This window comes from Chenopodium album, chromosome 26 (genome assembly GCF_948465745.1).
Source record: "Chenopodium album chromosome 26, dcCheAlbu1.1, whole genome shotgun sequence".
Taxonomy (NCBI): Eukaryota; Viridiplantae; Streptophyta; class Magnoliopsida; order Caryophyllales; family Amaranthaceae; genus Chenopodium; species Chenopodium album.
The window spans coordinates 19,922,538-19,947,902 of NC_137859.1; the positions used below are offsets into that span (position 1 = coordinate 19,922,538).

At 36.2% G+C, this 25,365-nt stretch overlaps 2 protein-coding genes and 1 pseudogene across 2 annotated transcripts; 1 reads left to right on the forward strand and 2 right to left on the reverse strand.

Annotated features, from left to right (window-relative positions):
- Positions 1 to 3,682: 3,682 nt before the first annotated feature.
- On the forward strand, positions 3,683 to 4,350 carry LOC145617248 (large ribosomal subunit protein eL27y-like). Its single transcript, XM_081671941.1, has one exon. The coding sequence runs from the start codon at positions 3,749 to 3,751 to the stop codon at positions 4,154 to 4,156; it is 408 nt and encodes a 135-aa protein (XP_081528067.1). The 5' UTR covers positions 3,683 to 3,748; the 3' UTR covers positions 4,157 to 4,350.
- Positions 4,351 to 5,402: 1,052 nt separating this feature from the next.
- On the reverse strand, positions 5,403 to 17,516 carry LOC145616925 (hydroxyisourate hydrolase-like; annotated as a pseudogene).
- Positions 17,517 to 18,972: 1,456 nt separating this feature from the next.
- LOC145616554 (nuclear transcription factor Y subunit B-1-like) lies at positions 18,973 to 24,511 on the reverse strand. The gene is made up of 6 exons (XM_081671300.1): positions 24,141 to 24,511; positions 23,914 to 24,043; positions 23,776 to 23,781; positions 23,616 to 23,690; positions 23,464 to 23,514; positions 18,973 to 19,296 (listed from the first exon to the last, which is right to left on the reverse strand). Exons 1-6 carry the CDS (start codon positions 24,353 to 24,355, stop codon positions 19,258 to 19,260), a joined length of 516 nt encoding a protein of 171 aa, XP_081527426.1. The 5' UTR covers positions 24,356 to 24,511; the 3' UTR covers positions 18,973 to 19,257.
- Between the last annotated feature and the right edge of the window lie 854 nt (positions 24,512 to 25,365).

A 25,365-nucleotide genomic window follows, 5' to 3' on the forward strand; every position in this document is an offset into this window, starting at 1 on the left:
TCAAGCTGATGTGTCATTCCTCTAAAAAATTATGTCTCAAATAGTTTGTATGCACTTATTGTGTATATTCTTGAGGCATTATCCAAAAGTTTGACAAAAGGTACTGCTATTCGTGGATACCCTTCACAACAAAGCTCGTCGTCTTTTCCTTCTTTACTTCTTCATTCCCCAATGACTTCACAAAAGTTATTGTAAAAGTCATATAAGTTGTTGCTTTATTTGTAGATTCGCTTCTTTGTGATGATAATATGCCTCTAGAAAAAACACCTATTGTATAAGCCCTGCTCCATTTGTATTTAAGCTCATATAATCTATTCATCCATGCATTATCATTGCATTTAAAATCTATTGTCATCCTACATTAACTACATATAAAATTCAGCACATAAAAGGAAGCCCTGAATATATGTTGTAAAATGAGCAGAAGTTATGTATAAAATTAACAAAGTAAGTATAAAGCAGAAAATATAAAGTACTGAGCATAAAAGCTGTAAAATAAGCAGTACCTAGGAGAAGAGTAAAAGAAAGTGTAAAAAGAAAGTGTTTAATGTACACTTACTTGTTCCAAAAGTATTCAAATTCTAATAGAGTATGACATTTTTTCAGCACTCGATCAAAGACATCCATAAACTAACCCATCCTTTTGTCGTAGGTCTCTGATATGTGCTCTAGAATTTTCACCTATGTGCCATATGCACAATCTGTGTGTAACTTCAGGGAACACACTTTGTATAGCTGAATTCATGGCGAATGACTAATATGTCATGAATGTTTTAGAGTAAAGACATTCCATTGACTTCAAAAAGGTGGTGAACAACCAGTCAAAAGAACAAGTTCTTTCATTCAAGATAAGTCCACAACCAAACATACAATGTTGTGTCCATGACTATTCATTCCCACAAATGAACCACAAATAAGGTCATACTTAATTGTCCTATATGTGGTGTCATGAACCACTAAGACTCCAAAAACCACGTTAAAAATGAATCAAGCTAGGTCCACTTCAAAATCCCAATAAAAATCCTCTTCATTAGCTTGTTTTTGCTTAAATATATTAATTAGCGTGTTTGCATCAAAACCATCGAAGTGTTTCCTCATTTGCTCTAGCAGCATCATTATATGCATCCTCTAAACTAAAACCAAGTGGAGGGGAACTTGTAGCTTCTACCCTTAAACACCTATAAGCTTTTGCAGCACCTACACCTCTTCTCTTCATATGCACAAGGTACTGCACTTCTTCATCTGTTATCCCTCTTTGGGAACGCACATGATGCACTTGTTCTAGATGATAGAAAATATGATTATGTTCTGTCTTATGCCTAACTACTTCTCATGCACCATTATTATCTATTTTGATATAATATATCATAGCCTTGCAATTAGTTCTTCTAATTAGTTTGCTGTATTTCTTCTCCTTATTTTCTTTCTTCAGGCCTTCTTTATTGCAACAAAATTCTTGCCCTTTAACTTCACCATTTGCTTCACCCCTCCTTAACCTGGAATATCTCTAACACCAAATCATTTTTTAAAAAGCATACTCATTGTATATCTTGAATGCTTCTTTTATTGTATTGACTTTCAAACCAAGTAGCTCTAATTCTTTAGCTTCTTTTTGTATGTTTTCCAATGATGGAAATTTTACAGCAATATCTACTTTGTTAGCTTGTTACAAAAATGAGCAAAATTATCTGATTAGCTTGTTAGCAATATCTACTACTAACTTAGCAATTTTTGCAGCAACATTATTTAATCATTAGAAAAATGAGCAAAACTATCTTTGACAGTACACACAGAATCGGAATATGGTTTGTTAAGTCAACTCATAATTTGATCATTTGCTGATTTATTCAACACTTATTAATAAGTCAGATGCAACACTATTTGATTAAATCAGATACAACACTGATTTATTCATTACTAGTGCCTCTAACAATCAAAAATATCAATTTCACCTAAATTGTTCATTTAGGTTTGCCCATATGTTTCAATTTTCTTATATGGAAATCAGTACCAGTGCCTCTAACATGATAATTAACCTTTGTTTGCTCAATTGTAGTACAATTAAAACCTTGCATGCATGCACAAGATTATTAACTTCTATTTGCTCAATTGTAGTACAATTCATTATTTGCTCAAATGTAGTACAATTTAAACTGTTGAATAATCAAATTACGCTCATTATTCGAATTTTAATGAACAATCTCGATCAATTTATGCTCATTAAGTTCATTATTGCTAAAGTACATAGGATTCCACGGCAAGAAACATAAAATAAAAGATGAAGTTGCTCAAATTTACAACTAATATTGTTAAATCCGCCAAAAAATGCAAAAAAAAAAAAGTGAAGAATTGCTCAATTGATACTTGATTGTTGCTGAGATTGATCTTTGATTGATTGTATTGGAGTTGGTATTGGACTTGCAATCAATTCTACCATTATTGCTGTGAATTTTCGAGTAAATTTTCTGCAAATTTATGAAGAACAAAATCATGAGTGTCGAAATAAGGAAGAAGAAAGGGAGCTCCAAGTATCATGCGTAAGGCATATGCTTTTGCGAATTTAGAAAAACCTTCTAAAATTTATTTTGCAAGAAAATAAAATTTCTACAAATTTCTAGAGGAAGGTACACCCGGGTGTACAAAATAGGAACTGAAGATTCAAAAAAAAAAAAAAAAAAATTTGCACATAGATAACTATTGTGATTTTTAAAAATAATAACGATCCACACATCATATGATCATAGTAACTAAAATTGTGCATTACACGGGCTTACATCTAGTAAACTCTATAATCTAAATTATCAAGAAACTAATAGGGTTTGTATGAATTAAACTAGGGAATTAATCAATACTCCCTCTGTCCCTTTTTTACATTTCTGCTTTCCTTTTTGGTTATTCCAAAATTACATTCTTCCTTTCCTTTTTTAGTAAGTATTTTTTTTCAATATATCCCAAATTATCCCTCTTTTTCTGTTTAGTAATTAATGTTCACTCTTATTTCTCACTCTTACTTTCCTATTCTCACTCTTATATTCTCACTCCTGCTTCATCAATCCTTGTGCCTAAATTTAGATGAATATGATTGGTTCTTAATTTTTCAATAAGAGCATGTTATTGGTCCCTTTTTTTTTTTTTTTTTTTTTTTTTTTGCAAAGGATTGATGACATGTCATCATTAAATATTAATCTATTTTTGAAGGAGTAATAAAAAACTTAGGGTCATAAGTTCACCAATAATTATTATACTTCGGGACAAATATACCGATCAACAATCAATGTTACAATTAGTCAAATTAACAATCCGCTATTTATTAATCTAATTAGTGACTCTCGTAATTTATTAGATCTAAGCTCCTATTGAAATTAGCCTTTAATATCGAAATTACGATTCATAAAAATTTAATTACATCGGTTCGATTCATTAATCTCTTTTGGGGTTGTACAAGTTTAAGAAAATCACGTTTCAAGCGAGATTACACTGTATGTATTGATGGACAATTTCGTCAATTTGTCCCAATTATCTTATTTTTCAGACCAACAGGCTTAATCAGTGACTTCATATCTTATTTCATTCCATTAAAGCCCATAACAAATTGTAGCCCATTATCATCACTATTTGATACCAAACGTAGAAACCCTACAATCACCCCAAATATAAATAACCCCATTTCTCAAAACCCTAATTTTCGAAACCAGAATCCAGCCCCCCTTTCGCGAGAAGAGAAGAGAAGAGAGACAAAACCCTAAAAATGGTGAAGTTTCTCAAACCAGGGAAGGCCGTCATCCTCCTTCAAGGTCGTTACGCCGGACGCAAGGCCGTGATCGTGCGCAACTTCGATGAAGGTAGCCGCGACCGTCGTTACGGGTACTGTCTCGTCGCCGGCATCAACAAGTACCCAAAGAAGGTGATTCGCAAGGATTCCGCCAAGAAACAAGCGAAGAAATCGAGGGTGAAATGCTTCGTCAAAGTTGTGAATTACAATCACATCATGCCTACTCGTTACACTCTTGATGTTGATCTCAAGGATGTTGTTTCTGCTGAAGTTCTTCAATCCAAGGATAAGAAGGTTACTGCTGCGAAAGAGACTAAGGCTAGGTTCGAGGAAAGGTTCAAGACTGGAAAGAATCGTTGGTTTTTCTCCAAACTCAGGTTTTAGAGAGAGAAAGATAAATTACTAGTGTTTTTCATGGTTTTGTTTATTTCAATGTTGGATTTATGTTATCTTTTTAGGCTTAATTTTGGTCACATTACTGCTATGGTTTTGTTTATGGTGGGTATTTTCGATTATTTTGATATATGATATGATGAACCCATTTTATCAAATGCTTTTATGCTATGTTATTTTGTTTATTGGAGTTATTTTCAATCATATGTTTGTTGACTTGAATATGAAATTTATTTAGGCTAATATGATTATTTCACTGTAATTAATGTTCCAAGGTTATGAATATGGGATTTTGGGTGTAACCTCTGTTTTGATTTGGAAACCCCAAAAACAAGATTGATTTGAAGAGATTTTCGGAAATTTGAATGAAATATTGAAATCTGATTTTAGTTTTAATTTAACAAAAAAAAAACTAAAAATGATAGACGAATGAGGCCTCTTGGATATTAGTTTGATGTTCTTACTTTTCAAAAACCAACTGTTATTTGAGCTTACTCTGCATTATAGTGTTTAAAAAGAGTTAATTGGTAAATTTCTTGAATCCATTCAAGTTAGGGTTTTTGTATTTCGCAGAAAATATGTTTTCTGTCAACTATTAAAATGTTGGGAACAATTGAAAAAGTTGTTTTAGGTTTCTGTTTTCGTTCTCATTTGGTTGTGATCGTGTTTGCAAAACGTTTGCGAGTCTAAGATCAGTCGATTGCTCGAATCTCATGAATCTGAGACCAAGTGTGCATTCTTTTGATATTGGAAATGTTTTGTTGCGATGAAAAATGGGGTATTGCTATTTTTGAGTTAAAATTATTGGTTATATGGTTTTATAAATTTGTTTCCATGAAAAATGGGGTATTGCTAATTGACATCTAATTTTGGTGATTTGGTTTATGATTCTTGTTGACAGTAAAATCAAATACTTATTCTCTAAGTTAATGTTGATTTTTGTATTAGTGATATTTATCCAAAATTAGTACTCCCTCCGTCCCCGATCAATAGTCACTTTTGAAGAAAAATCACGGAAATTTAAGGAGAATTAAGGAACGTACATTGAAAAAGTAAATTTACACTGGGTATGCGAAAAAGTAGTGAGACTAAGGTATTAAAGTGTATGGGAAAGTAAAATTTTCAAGACCCCATGGTATAGTTAGTAGGATATTCAATCTAAGCAACAAAACAAAGAAACCTTAGAGAAAGAAATACTCATAGGAACGTGTAGAACTTATCATAAAAGAGCATCAAACTAATTCCTTACTATTCTGTATGGATCAACTGTACTCAGATTATAATCTGCAAGAATAGACATAAATTCAGCCTTGTGAACAAATAATAACCAAAAGTGATTATGAATTTTTCATCCAAGTACTTGCAGGATCGGAATTGAGATTAGCAACACAAGACGTATATGTCATAATTACTGTCATATCGCCATAGTAATCTCTTGGTTCTGGCTTCAGTTCTATGTGTTTGCAGGAAATTACATTGTAATAATTAACCCCCAATGAAGTCAATGGATGAGAGTGAGGGATAGCTCAAGTGGTTAGAGCTCCCTCCCGATTTCAGGAGATCCTGAGATCGATTCTCACCCCCGCCCTTGTGGGCTCTCTAAACACCAAAAAAAAAAAAAAAAAAAAAAATGAAGTCAAACGATCCTTTAACCAACTCTGATTGGTTTTTTTGTAAATGATGGAATCCTATTTCCGGCAGTCTTCTTCACTATTTCTGGATAATCTCCATATACCAAAGGATCCATGAACCTGATGACAGAGAGAAAAGACAAAACAATTCTTGGTGAGTCCAACAGGAACAATACTAGAATGAGATGAGGTTACAAAATACCCATATGAACATGTTCTCATCATCTGATTTCCGTTGAGCTCAAATTCTTTGTTACAGGTAAGGTAAGTATGAGTCTAGGTGATTCAAAGTTTTTCTTCATTACATAAACTGAAAGTGCTTATGAAAAAGATTTTACATTATAAAACTGTAATTTTCCAGATCACACCAATTTTGACCAACTGAAACTAAATTAGTTGGAGACTCCTCACTTCTTATAACCTATTAACCTATTTGCCATTATGTAAAGTTATGAATTCTTAGTATCCTAAAACCTTGTTTCAATATAGCAAAAAGAGAAGCTTAGAAGTATCTAGGTCTAATGATATGAATATCATGGACTCATGGAGCTTCGTGTAACTTACAGGCCATTAAAGAAAACATATGCTCTCTCTGCTGCCTTAACATCTTTGGTTGTATTGGTAGCTGGAACAAAATGAAACAAGTACGAAATGAACCCCAGGAAGCCATGTTGTTTGACCTGCATTTAGAGTGAAGAGATCGATAAAACTCTAATAAGTACCAAGAGTTAACTGAGTTAATCAACCTCATATGGTCAAAGATGAAGTGCCTGAAATTGTATAGGAGATGAATGATTGTATAAGGAATTCAGGATGCTATATATAAAGCATCAATGTGATATACATAGTATGTGTCAAGGAATCTGACAAAATCTTAATCATATAACAGCAAGCTATTTCTTTGAAAAACAAAACACCAAACTAGTATGTCATAATGTCCTTTGATCTTATCAACCCTAATAATTTTATTAATAATAGGAAATATACTCCGTATAACTAATGCAATAAAACATGAGAGAGAATATCCTAGAGAGAGAAAACCCTCTCTTTCAGCCACCCCCCTGCCTCCTATTCCACCAGATAAAAACCCTGATTCCACCACAAAAGCGCCGCCGCATTCTCCCGCCTCTGATAACCCAGCGTCTTTTTTCTCTCAAAATCATGTTCCTTCACCAAAAAAATCGTATCTTGATAGCCTTCGTCAGTCTTCTGAATCCGCTTCTGTACCCACCACCTCGCAAATCTCCCTGATTTCTTCCACCACTCCTCCACCTTCTTTTAACCCTGATACCCAATCCTTTATCTCTGTCCCAGTTGAGGAAGCTTCCTCTGCTCTCTCCCCTTGGATTAATGTAGTAATCTTTAAAGTGATTGGAAAGTCTTTATCTTTCGACTTTCTAAACCAGAGTATCTCGAAGCTATGGAATATTCCGGCGGAGGCAAAGATCTTTACTCTGGGAAAGGGTTTCTATAACCTTCCACTTCCTTCTAAAGCTTTTCAGAGCTGGTGGGCCCTGGTTCATGGGAAAGTTTCCTATATATGTTCAGCCATGGAACCCCTATTTTAAGCCTTCGGAAGCAACCTTTTCTTCTGTGCCCCTCTGGGTTTCACTCCCGGAGCTCCCGATTGAACTCCATCTTCAATCAATCCTTCAAAAGGTGGGCAACGCCATCGGTTCTTTTGTTAAGATTGACTCATCACCCCTGCTCTCAAAAAAGGTGCAAGCAGCGAGGATCTTGGTACTAGTTGACCTTGCTAAACCCCGGAAATCGTCAATCTGGGTGGGAAACTGTCTCCAACCCCTGGTATACGGGCCTGCCCCGCCGTTTTGCTCTTCTTGCAAAACCATCGGACATTCTAATGCCTCCTGTCCAAAGACATCTCCTACAGTTGAAAAACAGAGTAACCAAAAGGGCACATCTGAAAGGTTAGTGATGCTAACCAGGCCTCTGCTAAGGACCACTCTCCGGCAGCTGAGGAGGGGTGGACTACGTTGTTGAGGAAAAAACAAACACCAAAAAAAGGAGTGGATAAAAGAAAATTCAAAAATCAGCTAAATCAGAAAGGCGACAGCCAGCCGCAATCCATTTCCCAACACTCTTCTCTGAATGAAATTTCTGCCCACGTGGCTCAATCTAAGCCGTCCCCTTCTACGGGTCCTCCTGCAACCCCACCCGTCGGATCTATCGTCTCACCCAACCCTAAAATTCAAACTAAACAGCCCCTTGTCTCTCCCTCCTCACCTGCTCCACCTCTTTTCTCAAAAAAACCCTCATCAAAACCTATCCCAAATGGCTCCATCAAGCAACGACTCCGACCAATTCTCCGACAGGTGGTGCCCCTTCGCCCACGGCAGCGACTCGGAGGACGAGTTAAGCCGATCTCTTCGGGTGTCGGACCTTCTCACTCTCAGACATGTGGTACCAAACCCCCGATTCACTCTTCCGTTCCAAAAACCGCCGATTCCACCTCCTCACCTTCTGCTGCAACACGGCTATGCCGACCCCTCTGGAGATCTCTTTCATGGATCCTCCCATCCCGACATTCCCAGAAGTGAATGTGAACAACATGGATTTCTTTCTGAAAACCCCCTCCAAATGGTACAAGGTTTCTCTGCCGGAGCTCTGCCACTTCCTTCTTTACCCTCATCTGGTCAGCCCCCCCTTCCAGGAGTTGGAAATGGTCGAAAGAGGAGGCGGCGAGATGGCTCCTGCCCTCCTTCCGGATCTCCCGGCGGTGAAAGCGATGTGTCCGGTGCTGGAAGCATTTGTGAAGTTGTGGCTGCAACAAGCTCAACTCCTCTTTCTCCCGTGGCTGCTACCATCTCAGTTGGAGTTTTTGCTAGACCCTGTTCCGATTCTACCCCAGGAGAGGAGCATCTACACCCTGAAGGATTGCGGTTTGAAAGTGACTCTGGGGGAGTATTCAAATTCTCTAGTGGTAGCGCAAACCCAGATGGGATTCCGGCAATTGGAGGTGCTAGCGAACTATCTGGTAGATCTGAAGCTGGGTCAGGGGATAACAGAGTCAGTACTAACTCCCAGAAACTCGTATCTGCACAGTGTAGTGGAGGGGAAATTTGTGTCAGTGGGAACCTCAACGGTTCAAAAGACGAGGAAGGAGCTATTCCTTCCTATGATAGTCATTGCTTGGAATGCAAGAGGCATTGCGAGAAAGGGTTTCATCTCCAATGCCCTCCATCTCATCCAAGAACATTCTCTAGATCTTCTATTTATCTCTGAGACTAAAACCAGTAGGGCTCATACTGAGAAGATCATCAAGTCCCTCCCTTTTGATTCCTATCACTTGGCAGAGCCTAGGGGCTTTTCTGGAGGCATTCTCCTTCTCTGGAATTCAAATGTGCTGGAATTTTACTCCTTCAGCAGGGATCTTCATGCTATTCATGGAGTTTTCAAGGTAAAAGCTTCTAACCAAACATCTTTCTTATCTGCCATTTATGCCAGTCCTGATTATAAAAGTAGACTAGATACTTGGTCTGACTTGGAGAACATTTCTGCCTTTATCTCTTTGCCATGGTTAGTCATTGGTGATTTTAATGAGATTCTGTTTCAATCTGAAAAAGCTAGGGGGAAGACCTTTAAATTGTAGAAAGGCTCTTAAATTTCAGTCCTGCATTTCTAATTGTGGTTTAATTGATGTGGGTTTTGTGGGTAACAAGTTTACTTGGTCAAATAAAAGAAAGTTAAGACCTATTATGCAAAGGTTGGACAGAGCCTTTGTAAACTCTGTGTGGCTTCACTCTTTCCCTGATTCTTCTCTCATCCACCTCCCCATGACTTCTTCTGACCATGCCCCTATAAAATTCTGCTCTTCTCCCTCCAACTCTCCCATCCATGCCCGTAATCAGTTCAAACTTGAGACTCTCTGGTACTTTGAACCATCCTTTAGACCCATGATTCACAATGCCTGGCCTAGGGGAAGTGCAACCCTCCATTCAAAATTCTCCACCATTACCTCCTCCATTACGTCTTGGGTGAACTCTATTGGGCCCTCCCCCTTTAAAAAAATGAGTATTTTGGGTAAGAGGCTAGCTGGAACTCAGGCTCTTGAATCTGACCCCAACAACCTCTTTCTGCATAACCTTGAGGAGAAATTGAATGAGGAGCTACATTCCCTCCACTGCCAAGAACAAGATTTCTGGGCAATCAGATCTAGAGTCAATTGGCTCTCTAATGGAGACAGAAATACTAAGTTCTTCCACACTTCTGTCCTGATAAGAAGGAGAAGAAACAAAATCACAAACCTTAGAAATGATGTGGGAGATCCTGTCCCTGATAACCAGCTCCTTACTCATATAAACTCCTACTTCACTTCTCTCTTTACTTCTGAATCTCAGCCCCTTCATCATCAGTTAACCTATGGTAATTCTATCTCTATCTCTCACCCACCTACTCTCCATGAGACTTTCACTGCTGTGTTTGGTATAGGTAGATTTAAAGCCAAGGGCCTGATTGTTTCCATCCCTTTTTCCTTCAAGATCATTGAGGTACAATATGGCAAGACATCCACTCCTTTGCTCAATCCCGCTTCCAGAGCAAATCTATCCCTAAGGAGGCTAATAGTACCTCCATTACCCTCATCCCTAAGGTGGAATTCCCTGAAACCATCAAGCAGTATAGACCTATTAGTCTATGTAACTCCTATTACAAGGTTGTATCCAAGATCCTTGTTAATAGACTGAGACCTCTTCTGAACTCCCTCATTTCTCCAAATCAGAGTAGTTTTCTACCTGGCAGAGGGTGTGAGAACAACTATATTGCAGCTTCTGAGATTCTTCATTCTATGAAGAAGAAATCTGGAAACAGGGCCTGGTTTGCCCTGAAATTGGACCTTGAAAAGGCCTATGATAGACTTGAATGGTCTTTCATTGAGATGTGTTTAGTAAGATGTGGCATGGATAAATCCTCTGTTGACCTGATCATGAGCTGTATCTCTACCCCCTCTTTTCAACTCATGGTAAATGGGACCCTGTCTCCCTCCTTTACTGCTTCTAGAGGCATTAGACAGGGTGACCCCGGTGACCCCATCTCCCCCTATATCTTCATCTTATGTATGGAATATCTCTCATCCCTCATTTCTGATGTTTGTGAATCTGGATCCTGGGTCCCTTTCAGTTTTAGAAGAAATGCAATTTCTATCTCTCATCTTCTCTTTGCTGATGATTTGATCCTCTTTGCTGAAGCTTCTTATCAGACTCTCTCCTCCCTCAATAACACTCTTGATCTCTTCTTCTCCTTATCTGGTCAAAAAATGAATCCCTCTAAGAGCTCTCTCTACTTCTCTAAAAATGCTACCCCTCATATCAGAGATTGGTTCTCATCCTCTCTTAATACTTCTATCACTGATAATCTTGGGAAATATCTTGGCTTTCCCCTCACTGATAAAAGGCCATCTCTCTCCCAAGTCAGCTTCATCATAAAGAATATGAAGGCTAAACTCTCTTCTTGGAAAGCAAAGTGTCTCTCTAAGGTTGGAAGGGTTGTTCTTATCAAACCTGTCCTTACTTCTATTCCTCAATATCCAATGCAAGTCCTTGCTCTCCCAAAAAAGCTTTGCATGCAAATTAATCAGCTCTGTAGTAAATTCTTTTGGGGAAACTTAGATGATGACAGGAAGCATACCCTTATAGCATGGAGTAAACTCTGTGGTCCTGTTGACAAGGGAGGCCTATCTTTTAGAGAGTCTCATTCTCATAATCTTACCCTATTGGCTAAACTATGTTGGAAGATCCACAATTCTGACAATATCTCCTCTCATATTATCAGATACAAATACTGTTATAGGGAATCTCCTATTTCCTTCTCTAATGGCTCCCACATTTGGCAAGCCATGGGTAAGGGCTGGCCTATTTTCCAACATTTCACCCAGTGGCTGATTGGGAATGGAAATACTTGCCTTTTATGGTTAGACAACTGGACTGGTTTGGGCCCCCTCAAACATATTATTTCTAGCCCTCTCCCTCCTCTTGAAGAGGGCAGAACTGTTAGCTCTATTATCATGAATGGGGTGTGGAATTTCCAATCCCTCCCCTTCTGTCTCCCCCCGACCTCCTGCTAAGAATCAAGGCTATTCTAATTTTCCCTAGCAAAGAGGATACTCCCTTCTGTCAGCTTGGTGAGGGGTCCTATTTTAATCTGAAAAAGGCCTACTCTTTCTTCTGGGACAAACAACATCAATTCCAGTCCTCATCTGAGAATTGGCAGTCTATATGGGACCTTAATGCCACCCCCTCTCACAAGTTCTTCCTATGGCTAGTCTATTGGGATAGACTTCCTACTGCCTCTTACCTGCACTATAGGAACATTATTCCCTCCCCTTTCTGTTCCTTCTGTCCTGGTACTATAGAAGATGCCCTGCATGTCTTTTATTACTGCCCTAGAGCCAGAGAAATGTGGGAAAAGATTTGTCCTCCATCTATCTCTCCTCAAAACCCCTCCTGTCTTCAAAGCTGGTTGGTTGAAAACCTTAATTTGGACTCTCTCTCCTCTTATTTCAATGCTCCTTGGAACCTAACTTTTGTTGTCTTTTTATGGAAGTTATGGTCTAGGAGAAATGCTTGGGTGTTCAGAAGTAAACCTTGGCCACCAGTGGATAAAAAGGGTTAAATCCTCTATCTATGAGACTTCTCTATTCTGTTTTCAGAGTTCAGTTTCTGTAAAACCTCTCATAAGCAAACCCATTCCCTCTCTTTCCCTCTCTCTCTATGTGGATGCTGCCTTCTGTCATACCTCTTTCTCTGCTGGGGTAGCTTGTGTCTGTAGGAATGACAAGGGAGAATGGGTCCAGGGACTGGCAGCTCATGCTCATGCTCATATCCCTGCATCTAGCCCCCTTCATGCTGAATTGTTTGTTGTTTTAACAGCACTAACCCTGTGCTCTGCCAGAGGATGGAACTCCATCTACATTTATTCTGATTGTGAAAGGGGTGTGCTTGGTATTAATGCTAACCAAACTCCAGCTGATGAAGCATTCTTCTTATATGACACTTTCAGGGCCCTAGTTCAAGCAAATCCATCTTTATTGCTAATGAACGTCCCGAGGAGGAAGGTGAAGGAAGCAGACTTTCTAGCCAAAGAAGCAAGGCAGACTCTAACTCTATTTGATGTCTTCAGGAACAATCTTTTGTATTTGGATCGTTTTAATGTAATATATGGACCTAATGATCCAGGTAGTTGTGTAGGGGTGAACAACAGACCCACTTTTGGCCCGCTTGTGGGCACTTACTCTAGCTTCTATGATCTGTAATTACTTAACTGCGTTCTTAAAGCCTAATATGGCCTAATATATTTGCTCCTTTTCACCAAAAAAAAAGGAAATTTTGACAATTACCACCTTCTGTTATCGCCATTTTAGCAATTACCACCTTGTATTTTTTTGAAAATTACCACCTTCTATTTTCAAAAACATCAAAAGTTACCACCTTCTTGCTCCTCAACTATTTCCTCCTTATTTCCCTCACATTTCTCATTCCTAACTCGATTCTCATCCCCCCTTTCACTTCTTTTCCCCCAAACAATCAAAAACACTTCAATTCACTCCTCCAAATCAAAATTGACGAACACTTATTGGTGGTTTGGGGGAAAAAAAAGTGAAAGGGGAGATGAGAATCCAAATAGGAATGAAAAATGTGAGGGAAATAGGGAGGACAGTGGCGGATCCAGGATTTTGGGGGAGGGGTAGCACAACCGACAACGTACACTATGACACTAAGTTCAAAATGCGCTAAGGCAAATTAGTTAATATAAAAGGGAATCAAAAAGAGTACATAATAATGTATGCAATTACATTACAATACTAATACGTGAAAAAAAAATTACAAATGTTCACGACGAGTTTGCATATTTTGAAAACGATGTACAATCGCATCAAGACTAACATTTAAGAATAAATCTTTCTCCAAAAAAGTAACTAAAGTGTCATTTAACAATCCATCTCCCATGCTATTTCGTAGCTTGCTTTTGATTTGAGTCATTCCGGAAAAGGCCCTTTCAACAGTTGCAGTAGCCACGGGAAGAAGCAATACTAATTTCAAGAGCAAGTACACCTTTGAATGATCTAGATGCTTTCTCGTCTCAACTAGCTTCATAGATAGCTCAATGAGATTTTTTAGATTCCAAAATCTCTCATCATTTTGCATGTCATCAATGAAATTTCCAAGTAAATGATCAAAGTACATTAAATCACTACATGAAAATTCATTATGATACAGCTCGGCAAGTCGAATCAATTTTGCATATACTTTATTAGAGATTTAGAGCAAGTTTTATTGTAAAAACTTTACAAGTTTACAAATAACAACAAACAAGTTATAATTCATCAACTAACATAACTTTAATCTAATTAGTCAATGTCAAATTGTCAACAAATTAACAACAATTGCACAACTCAATAGATAAAATAACTTCAATAATTATAATTGAATCACTACCCACTTTTTTTTTTTTTTTTTTGAAGAAAAAACACTGCCCACAAGCAACAAACTTATAAGCAAATTATCAATTACCAAATAGCAAATTAGCAACAATGCCAACAAACAGTGAAACAACAATTAGTAATTGTAATTAATTAGATTAAAATCTTGGTCTTTCTTTGTCAAATAGTGAAACAATGAAGCGGCAGCAAATAGAATTCGTCAATCGTCATTTCGTCAAACACTCAAACATTCATTGATTCATATAATCATACATTATACATAACAATAATATAATAAACACTAAGCAAATAGCAATTAGTAATTAATAAAGATTAATAAAATATTAACAAAATAACAATTACTTAGTAATATTTACTTACCTTTTGAAATTCAGATCTAACAAAACCAAGGTCAGAGGCACAGAGCAGCAGGGCCGCAGGGGAAGACGGGAACTCAGGTGGCTTGACGGTGTCCGGCACTCCGGCGGGCGGCAGCGGCGAACTGGGCAGCAGTGACTTTGAGTGCGGCTGGGCGGAAGTGAGAAGTTAGGAAGTTAGGGTTTGAACTTTGAAAAGGAAAGAGAAAAGAGAAGAGGAAGCCTCCTTTCCCCGTGTTTTTTTCTCAAAAAATATTTTTTTTTTTTCTTTTTAGGGGTAGCACGTGCCCCCCCGGGCCACTACGTGGGTCCGCCACTGAGGGAGGAAAGGGAAAGAATGAGCCCAAAATGACGTCACGTGATAGTTGGGGGGGTAAGAAGGAGGTAACTTTTGATATTTTTGAAAATAGAAGGTGGTAATTTTCAAGCCCAAAAAAAATACAAGGTGGTAATTGCTAAAATGGCGATAACAGAAGGTGGTAATTGTCAAATTTTCTAAAAAAAAAACTAGTATGTCATAGTTTAGGATGTCCATAAGAAGATGTTACCTCAGCATGGGGTCATGTTTACATGACTTAAATCTCCGGATACACCACTACATATATCTACAGTAATATATAAAGTGAAAGGGGGTTTTGGGTGATAAATTTTACTTTTCCCAAAATACCCCTCTCATCTTTTATTTTTATTTTTTAAAAAAATGTAACTACCATCTAAAAAACTACCATCTTAGTTCAAAAAAAAAAAAAAAACTTCCATCTTTTCTTTTTAAAATTTGTTTTAAAGAAGTCATATTTTATTATTTAGCCTATACGTGCACCAAAAAAATATATATTTAGCCTATATGACATCATTAACATAATTTTATTTTAATTTTTATTTTTTATTAACAATTATTAAACTTACTAATATTTTTTTAAAATAAATTAAAAAGATAATATTGTGGTGAAAAAAAAACAAAGAACGGAGCTTGATAAATTACTTAGGGCCTGTTCTCTTACGTTGAAATTCAGTTCAGTTCAGTTCAGCTGAGTTCAGTTCAGTTCAGTTCAGCTCAGTTCAGTTCAGTTCATCTCCTAATTTCCTTCTCTTATAAAATATTCATTTCAGTTCAGTTCAGCTCAGCTCAGCTCAGTTCAGTTCAGCTGAGTTTAGATTAGTTCAGTTCAGTTCAGTCAATGAGAACAGGCCCTTATATTGCAAACGCACGCATTGTGTGCGTCTCTTAGCTTGTATTGATAAGGAGAGGAGAGGATGACCAATCCAAAACCATTATCATTATCAATGATCTTTTATTAAAATCATGCCATATTCTTACTTTTAATTGCAAGGAGTAGGAATAATGTGACAGTTAATAGTGTCATTTTTTGGTAAGAGTCATACCTTATACTTGTTTCTGTACAGCCTAGTGGCTGATGCATGAGCAAGCAGTATATGATGAGCAGCAATATATGGCTCGCTTGTTGAGTTTCCTATACTGCATTTATGCCCACGGCCAAATGGTTTAGAACATCTACCAGGTGGTGAGTTCCCAAAATCATAACCACCCATGATAAATATATTTGGCTCATTGACAATGGTCCAGTATCGAACCCTATCACCAAATTCTCGAAAGCAAACATCAGCATATGCTGTAAAGTCCTCGCTGTATGCATGACATATGTTAGAATGTAGAATCTTATATTAAAGAAAGTGTAAGCAACTTAGCACAGACGTAAACTATATCATATAGAGAAACTCAGATCGAAAGCATTGCATACACTATTCTTTCATTTAGGAGCCCTCCATATTCATCTTCAAGTGCTTGGGGTGTATCCAAGTGTAATAATGTAGCATGAGGCTGGATTCCTACAGATCGAAATGAAGCAAAAATAACTTTGATCAAACCACATTATAATTCTTTTGTTTCCTTTTCTCTCTTTGCAATTCTAGTTGCACTTATGATGTAAAAACAGAATCTACCATGACTAACTAGCTCATTGATGAGGTTGTTGTAGTATTCGACACCCTTGGGATTAACCGGTCCTCTGCCATCTGATACAGGATTCTTACAAATTTGAGCTTAAAAGACATTCAACACTTATGAGTATTCGCCAGGTTTTAGATGTAAAGAATATACCGGGTATAAGTCTTGACCATGATATGGAGAAACGATAGGCATCTAATCCTGTTTCTGCCATCAGTTGAACATCTTCCTAAACAAACAACATACATAAAAAGCCATCTATCAGCCTAAAACTTATTATTATGTCATTCCGAAGAATATCGAGTAAAGATGTGAAAAGGGTCTAGTTGCATTACTACATTACCTTATATTTATGGTATTCATCCGCTGCTATGTCTCCTTTTGCATCCTCAAATCAGCCTGATTTCTATTCAGTAGGACCAAATATTGCTCTTGGATATCTTGAATTAGTCTTACGCGAAGGGAGTAGTTGAGTATAATTGAGGCAGAAATAATACCAGAATAAGCAAAACTATAAAAATGCTAGCTTTTCTTCCATCCTCAAATGCTGCTCCCTCCACCTTCATTTAATCAAATCAAGTTGTACTATTATTTTGAAAGAACAAATAAATACATAATATCAATAAATAAATAAATAAATAAATACTATATAAAAAAAACATCAAAAATAATTTAGTCCATAATAAATTCACTTCAAATATAAAGTTTTCTGCGTTATTTAGGCATCTTTATTCCAACTCATTGAGTTAGTTGTCAACAAATCAGAATAAATCATTAGGAAAAAGTAGTAGTGAACCTGATAAGACGAAGTTCCAGCACCGAAGATGAAATCAGGCGGGAAATCATAACGGTTATACACTTTGGCGCCAACATCAACTGTTTCATCCACCAATATTATGAAAACAGTGATGAAGAAAGAGAGAAGGAAGCGAATACTCTGCATTAGTCCACACTTATTATTTATTTTTTTTTAAAAAATTTTTTTTTAATTTTTTTATTATTAATTTTTTTTTTTTCAGTCTGCTATATGGCCAAATTAATCCCCTCAAAAAATATATGGCCAAATTAATCCCCTCAAAAAATATATGTTAGGAGTTATATGTTAGGTCTCTTCTCCCCATCTTATATTCGGTTCAGTTTAGTTCAAGTGAATTAGGTTCAATCCGTTCAATTCATTTCAGGCGAGATTACTTCATTTTTACACTATATTTCAGTTTAATTCAGTTCAATTCAATTAAGATGTTTTATGCCGAGTAAGAGTGGCAGATCCAACGTGAGGATTAGAATCACAAGTTTAGAGAATCATTTTGCTATTATTGTAAAATTATGGTTTAGAACTTAAGGTTGGTAATCCATAAACCTTATTGACATTTACCCATTGAGACCTTGATGTGCTTTAGAGTAATTCACCATCGACATACAATGAAATTTCAAAACGGCACAAAAGTGGGCGCACTAGAGTAACGTGACCATAAACCCTACTAATAAGAGGAACGGGTGAGAGGTTGATTACGATATAGAGTCATGATCAACTTATTGATATAACATATAGCTCAATTTTACTTTTGGGAATGTGCAACATTGTGCTGAAAATGTTAAATAGTACCTCCGTTTCTTATTACTTGCAACAAATGAATATTTTATATCTCACAAATAATACCCCTTTGTTGCGAGTAATAAGAAACGGAGGTAGTATTAATTTGCTAGAAGGGTCAACTTTTGTAGTTTTGTCCCAATATTCGTATTAGTATATCAAGCTATTTATTTATATGACATAGCTCAAATTTAGTGAAATATTTGCTTATATTTGCTAAGCATTTTGTAAGTATATTTTAACTGAAATAATCTCATGAAGTATTTATTTTCAATTGAATACTCGTATTTGCTTAATTTGAGTAAAATTTTAGTTTTTGTTATTTAAAAATTTGCATTAATATATTAGGATAAAGATCCCCTATCTCCTTTTAAAACTCAATTTTCAGTTGGCCTAGAGTATTTAAGCAGGTGCTTAAACACTGACGATGATCCTGATTTTAAAAGCCGTCCCAAATGTCCAAAAACTCAAGATTACACCTTTATGTTTAGTTGTTTACTGATGGCTTGCTAATACAAGTATATGCTAGAGGAGTAGAGAGGGACGCGATTTCACTTTAAACACTTTAAAATCATCCAAGCATGTTCAAACCAGTCTTAGCACCAAAACCAGTCTTGGCACCAAAATTATTTCGATAAGGTTTTACTGATGGTGAACATGGAAGCTTGGGTGTAAGTTAAGCACACCAGCGTATCCTATTAGTCACCTTTATCAAAATTTAGGTGAGCTATTGCTTAGATAACATGAAACTTAGAAAATGAGCCAACCAAAAATGATATAATCAATTATAATAAAAAATATATATATAATAAATTATGCATTACTCAAGGTCGATATAATTAGGATCTCTTATACGTCTTGCGACAAACCGCTCACAATTTCATATACAGAACTATCAGACTTATACCTGATAAACGAGACAAACAGCGCCTACAAAACCTAAATTGCTAAGAATGAGAAAAGTATCCTTGATATAAGTTTTTCCTATAGCACTGATGAAATCGACTTCAGACTTCAGTGGGAAGGTAATAAAACTCCCCGTCACTGAAATTGTCAATTATATGTAATATCAATGAATTGCAGGTAATACCTACTCCGGGCCTTGCATAGGAACCATTAGATGCTGGGCCTGCAACCAAAAACAATTTCTTAACCTTATCAATCATTTCTAAAGAGCAAATCTTACCTATTATGAAGTTGAAATGCAGATTAGCAGATAACTAGTTACACATACTTTCAGAAAGATTAAGATTAACTTCACCTACAGATGTACATACCCAAAAATTATAAAAATAGAAACTCGTACATATAAAGCTTAAGAGTAGGCTATGGTAATCTCTCCCATCAAACAAAGTCACCATTATGCTAATTTATAAGCAAACAGAACAAGCCTCAAAATCTATTAACTTAAAAATTACCAAACCATGATAGCTACGCAACTTATTGTAGTGTCAAATCCTCTTCGCAAAAAATAGAAACACCATAAGAAGCAACTACCAATTGTTAAATTATTTAAATCTTGGGGGTCCTAAATATTACATAATACTGCAATACATATATCACAAGCCCAAATGAGAAGCCATCCAAGTGATTAATGTGCAGAATACAATTTACTTTCTAAATCAAGGACACATCACAAAGGGGTTGACAGTCCTCTCAAAAAACATTAACTGCAAGAAGATCGGGAAAAACAAATCATGACAACGACCACGGGAAAAACAGATCATGACAACGACCAGAAGCAAGAAACCACAATGATGAAAGAGAAATCATTTTATTCCAAATATAATTCTAACAGACAATACATTTGGAAAACTGCAAGGCATAATTCTCCAACGAAATCACGTACGTAGTATAAATGACAATCTTACAATAGTTTCTATCAATTTAAGTTATGTTAATCACAGTTGCATAGTAAAAACCAATTTATGATTTAGCATCATACTAAGGGTAATGTCTCCTAGATAATTCAAGGTAGGTGCACACATTACTAGAAGCCCAAGTTTCTCAGTCCTCATTTCATTTCATCATGCATCAAGAGCAACTATTCATAGACAAAAGAAGCATTTGACATGAGATCCTGTTTAAGAACAACAATGTCGAAAGTCTCTACTGAGCGTCTGAGGAATTTTCAAAACCGCAATGACTGAAACCAAATTGCTCACTATACTTTCTAAAAATTATTTTGTTTGAAGTAGTTGACCAATCAGTTGCTTTCTAACAAGGGCGTGATTGAAAGTCTAATTTAGAGTGATGGCTAACAGTCTCTGAATGATTGTACAGCAGCATAAAGGCTCGCATCTCTTGATATTACAGCAGCATAAAGGCTCGCATCTCTTAATATTGTACAGCAACTATTCTTAGCCAAGAGAGGCATTTGACATGAGATCCTTGTTATGAACGACAACAAAGTTGAAAGTCTCAACTGAACAATTTTCAAAATTGCAATGATCGAAAACAAATTGTTCACTATATGTTCCAAAAATTATTTTGTATGAAGTAGTTGACCAGTCAGTTGCTTTCTAGTAAGCGCCTAATTGAACCCCCTCCCCCCCTCTATTTTTATCCCTATCAAGAAAAGCCTACTCAGAGATTACTTGGACGATATTCTATAGTACAGAGTACACATTATCAGGTAAAGAAAATCATCACTCCTTTCACAACCTACAGCTGTCCATTAAAATTTTCCTCAGTAATGCTTGAGATCATCAGTGGCCATTGTGGCCCACTCCAACTACACCTATTATCATTAGGGCCAATAAGCCAATAAAAAAAATTACATTCATGGAAAGCAACTTTAAGAGTCCAAGATTTAAAGACAAATTCAGTTAATTTAAAGCAAAATTTTGGATAACTCCTAGTCCTCACCTACCCTCCCCTTTCTCAAAACACTTATGAACCATCTGCAGCAATTGCATCTAGTGAAAAAAAAAAAAATAGAAATTCAACAAATCTGGTCTGGTCAGTAACTTTGGACCTAGTTTACTCGATGATATAGAAAAGAGGCAGTTTAACCTTGTGCTCTTTCTTTTAAGGTTTTAGCTTGGTCAAGTTGGTCTAAACAAGAATAAGTAACACAAATGAGATGAAGTAAACATAGCCCAAGACAAATCATTTCAACCAGAAAATTAAGTAAATCTAATACTAAGAAATGATTACACATAACCACTCCATATGGACATCTTTCAACATGACTGTCACAGTAATGGTATGAAAAATAAAACAAAGGTCTCAACAGATAAACTAATTTTACAAAATGGTTATAATGTTCCAATCTTATTTGATTTACTCAGTTTTTTACAAAGTATGATGTAAGAGAAAAATCTTGCAAACCCCAAATCATTAGGATACTCTTACTTACACCCAAAAAAATATGCTCAAATGGAACTTTCACTAAACTATAATTTAAACTTTCCAACACACAATGAAGAGATGAAAAATCATCCTAAACTTTCACATTGGTTATTTAAGAGTAATGCAAACACAAAAGCCCAAACTAAGCTTTCACTACACTACATTTTAAAATATCTGACACACAAAGGAAGAGACAAAGAATCATATGCAAATTTGACCTCTAGAATCAATAATCCCAGATTCCCAACTATGGGTATTCTTCCCCATATCTGTGCCAAGCTTCCAACTATGATGTATTAAGTATAATTTCAACTATGGGAGGTTCCTCTAATATTATGTAATGGGCATTTAAAAAATAAATAATTAAAAATAAATAAATAAATAATTTAAGCAAACAAACCAACCAAAACATTACAAGGTTCAGCCCCTAACTCCTCTCTACCCCTTGGACTCCCTCCCAACAAATACCAAAAACTCCTCTCCCACCAAAGCTTCACCACCACACACCTGGGAGCTTACTTTTCTCCCTCTACTGCCATCTGATGTTAAAATGTCCCTTCCACCGTGTTAAAAACTCTTTTTTCATCCTCTATACCTTCATTAAACTTGTAATATTTGTCATACATCTCATCTCTCAAACTCCTACATTTTTATTGGTATGATGTAATCACCTTCTCTCGCTTTTATTCTCACTCTTAGTTAAATTAACATTCATTATAATGATTTTGGAGTTTGAAGGTTTTGGTTGGTATATTTGTCAAACATCTCATCTCTCAAACTCCTACATTTTTATTGGTATGATGTAATCACCTTCTCTCGCTTTTATTCTCACTCTTAGTTAAATTAACATTCATTATAATGATTTTGGAGTTTGAAGGTTTTGGTTGGTGTTAACAGTGTTGGAAAGATTATTAATCTTAAAGGTCCCAATAGTTTTGCATAGATATACAAATTGAGAAAGAAGTCATTTAGAGGCTAACTATAAATGGGTTCTCAAATCTAAAAATGGGTTTGCCACCTTCACCAAACCGTAAGTGTTCCATGACAACTGAAGTTGGTTTGTGGTACACAACACTGTCCCCATGCTCTGAGTGACACGGGACCAATTGATAAAATAAAAAATAAAATAAAGAAAAGAAAAAAAAACCCAAGGCACACTAACATTATGGGGTCCTGCTGTGCCTAGGTGCACCTCATCTGCATACTTTATAGATACAAGTTTAGAGACGCACGAAAATTCGTGCGTGTTCATATAAGTAATCTATTAAAATCAATTCTTTGTTTGTTTTTTTTTTTTTTGGTCAAAAGGAATTTTTTAGATGGTGTTTTTTTTTTTTAAAGATGGTAGTTTTTTTTAAGGATGGTTAGTTGTTTTCTAGAAAAAAAATGAGAGAGGTAGTTATGAATAATTATAGGATAGTTTTTTTTTTTTTTTTTTTTTTTTTGGTAAAAATATAATTTTTAAAATGTAGAAGGGTATTTTAGGAAAAGCAAAATTTATCAACCAAAAGGTCCTTTCACTTTATATAGTACTATAGATCAGCAAAGGAAAAAAAATAAATAAAGTTCTGCACCTCCAATTTAGGTATCCCATTCACCCAATGCCTCAACACTTAGGCACACTTTTTTTTCTTTTCCCTATAGATTTAGTAAGGAGAGGAAGTACTCATTGGCTGGGTTAAACAAGAGAGTGAATGATTGTTACCTGAGAAGGGATGGGATTGCAATAGAGTTTGACAAGGGAGTCAAAGGACAGGAAAAGAAGAAAAATAACAAAAATAACTAATTAGTTTAAGAGGTTCCCTGACACATGGGTGCATCTTGGGAAGATACCCTCTAGTTTTGTTTAAACCTGGATTATTGTTGTGAAATTTTCCTATAAAATATACATTCACAATGCAGAAGACTAGCATGATCACATATATATGAAAATGCAAATTACCTGCGAGTTTCCATAGTTCATGGCCTGATTAAAAGAACCTTGATGACCAAGCTGCCAAATTCCAAAACAGAAATCACAGCAGCAAACCTGTTAGCTCACGAGATATCTAACTACACCTGATGATTACATAATTAAACATGAGTAAACTCTACCTGAGGTTGTTGATTTCCCATTGCATCCCTTTTGCCCGAGGCTTCACCGCCCTTAGCAGACCCCTTTGTATCGCCCTATCAAAATTAGTCAAAATAAGCAAATCAATTACCTAATCACAAACCCACCATTTGTATACAAAACTAGCACAGAGATACGCACCTCCATCTGCAATAGATAGCAATAATCCAAAGACGAACCAATCATGAAACACAAACAAACACTTAGTTCATCATCATCCAAAATTGTAAATTTCATATAAAAGCCAGCTCTTCCAACGAATAATTACAATAGTTATACCTCTCGGTAACGAGTCAAGTAGACCTTAAGAGGATCAATATATTCTTCAAACCCTAGAGTTGCCATAGCCCAAAGCAAATCATCCCCATTAATGGTCTTTCTCTTTTCCCTTTGACACTTATCACTAGCCCTAAACAATCAATCAATCAAACACCAATAACAACAACAAGTCAAACAACACAAACCCAATAATCTGGAAACAAAAAAATCAAAATCGAGAAACATACTCGCTAGTAATGAAGCTGATGAACTCAGAAACACATTCCTGAACAGTCTCTTTAGCATCCTTAGCAATTTTGCCATTAGCAGGCAAAGCCCTCTTCATAATCCGACTAATATTAGCAATAGGAAGATACCTGTCCTGCTCACGAACATTGGAGCGCGGGCTTTGGTCACCGCTTTCATGGCTTCCACCGCCTGGACTTGTCGGTGCATCCGCCATATAAAATTGAAAGATTAAACCCTAAAAAACGAAACGTCAATTCACAAACCCCAAATCCAAAATCGAAATTGAAAAAGACCGCCATGAATAGAAGCGCGAAAGAGAGAAGATGAAGATGATGAGGAGAGAGAAAGAGGAGAGAGAAAGAGTGAAGGGAAGTAGAGGTTAAAGAAGGAATAAGAAAGAAGAATAAAAAGGGAAGGAAGGAAGGAAGGAACTTACCGATGAATTGGAGAAGTGGCGTAAATAAAGGAGAAGCGTAAGATGGGATCGGCGTTGAAGGCGATGAAGAGAGAGAGTAGTTGAAAGAGAAGATCGGACGTTGGAGAAATTAGGATTTAGGAGACGACTCAGATGCACCACTTTTGCTCCAGATATGCCTTATCAACACCGTCCGTCGTTTCTCACTTTTTTTTTTTCAAAAAAAATTTATGGTAAAAAAATAATAATAATAATAATAAAATAATTAAGGACGTTTTGATTTACTGAACTGAGGTGAGGTGAGCTGAGCTTAATTGAACTGAACTAAATTGTTTATAAGAGAAGGAAATTAGAAAGTACACTGAAATCAATTTGCTCAATTTCTCATGCACGGAGTTTTAGGAGAAATTGAAGAAAGTAATAAAATAAAGAGATGGTGGGGTTAATGGAAGATAAATTGGAAGACAGAAAATCTAAAAATAATAAAATTAAGTCTCATTAGTTGAGATAAATATATTAAATATTATAAAAGCTTTCTATTTAAGAAAATAGAGTAAGTATTTAAAATGACCGCAAAAAGAAAGTGGATCAAGTATTTAAAAACGGATGGAGTAATACTTTTTTGGCAAAAGATAGTTAAAAGTAGAAAACTTAAATTAAAATGAACATTAATTACACCAATCGAATCATGATTTTGACATGCATTCGCCGCGAGGGGTTTGTTATCAAGATCCTTTTTTCATTATCTCTTTTCTTTCACATTCATTACTTTTTAATAAATTATTGACTCTAATATTTTTCTTTATCAA

Bases quoted from the DNA above. Each gene is read 5' to 3' on its own strand.
- LOC145616554 (XM_081671300.1), bottom strand. From the start codon at position 24,355: ATGGCGGATGCACCGACAAGTCCAGGCGGTGGAAGCCATGAAAGCGGT. The intron at 24,044-24,140 runs GTATGTTTCTCG...TTGATTGTTTAG, and splicing joins ATCAGCTTCATTACTAGCGA to GGCTAGTGATAAGTGTCAAA. The intron at 23,515-23,615 runs GTAGAGTTTACT...GGAATTTGGCAG, and splicing joins TGGGAAATCAACAACCTCAG to CTTGGTCATCAAGGTTCTTT.
- LOC145617248 (XM_081671941.1), top strand. From the start codon at position 3,749: ATGGTGAAGTTTCTCAAACCAGGGAAGGCCGTCATCCTCCTTCAAGGT.